Raw genomic sequence first — 1004 nt, 5'->3', positions numbered from 1 at the left:
AGGTTGCTCAAAGCCTCATCCAACCTGGCCTTGAACACCTCCAGGGATGGGGCATCCACAACTTCTCTGGACAACCTGTTCCAGTGCGTCACCACCCTCACAGTGAAAAATTTCTTTCTAGTGTCTAGTCTAAATCTGCCCTCTTTCTTTTTAAAACCATTACCCCTTGTTCTATCACATCACTCCCTGATATTACGTATGTACTATGTAGCATCATTTTCAAATCAGTTTTTATTATTCATCACCATTTACAAGCATAAATACTCATCATAGAAGAAAGCAAATAATAATAATAATAATAATACCAAAAGAAATAGAAATCTCACCATGTCCAATATTAGCTGTATGATCTCTGCCAGGGAGTCTCCTGTCAAGGGGAGCCTGTTCTTTCATTACCTTCCAGTCAGCATCACCTATGCTTAGTGGCTTCCATCCACAGAGGTCAGTCTCAAAATCACATATAGTGTAATTCACTGTTGTAAAAAGAACAGCAATAAGAAATAATTAAACCGAATTTAATGTAACTGTTCAACTGCAGAACTGTGACTATTTTGTATTTGGATGTACAAGGAGTCTTAAAGAAGCATGAGTATTTTTCACTGAAATCCAAATTATCCAGATGGACAAAAAGTTCCAGAATACAGGTAACAGATCAGGCAAGCCTTTCTCTTCTTAATCCAACTCAGAATCATGAAGGAAACCACCTACAAGAGAATAAACTATATTGTATTAAAGATAAGACCTCCACATAGGCTGCTGACAGATGATAAAAGTAATAATATTTATAAAAGATGTATTTTACTGGAAAATTAATTATAAATGTGTGGAAAAAAGTAAAATGTATGTAGTACTTTAAATACACTGAAAGATGAATTAAGCTTCCACTTAATTTCTTTTTGGAAATGAGATTTAAAATTATTAATCATTTAGTTCTCATAGAAATTTATATTGAAAAGTAAAAGACTTTTCTCAGTTGATCTAGATTAGATCAACTTAAATGGTAT

The 1004-nt window shown here is 33.7% G+C and overlaps 1 protein-coding gene across 1 annotated transcript in view; it reads right to left on the bottom strand.

Moving 5' to 3' along the window:
* Positions 1-1004, bottom strand: part of MALRD1 (MAM and LDL receptor class A domain containing 1) — a gene marked incomplete at its 3' end in the record, with an annotated part of 59751 nt that overhangs the window by 18656 nt on the left and 40091 nt on the right. Inside the window, exon 10 of the mRNA XM_010087553.1 lies at positions 327-473. Coding sequence (XP_010085855.1) covers positions 327-473 — 147 coding nt within the window. The remainder of the gene's footprint in view (positions 1-326; positions 474-1004) is intronic.

Source organism: Pterocles gutturalis, unplaced genomic scaffold, assembly GCF_000699245.1.
Source record: "Pterocles gutturalis isolate BGI_N339 unplaced genomic scaffold, ASM69924v1 scaffold14971, whole genome shotgun sequence".
NCBI classification, from domain to species: domain Eukaryota; kingdom Metazoa; phylum Chordata; class Aves; order Pterocliformes; family Pteroclidae; genus Pterocles; species Pterocles gutturalis.
This window is presented reverse-complemented; position numbering and strand designations above follow the sequence as displayed.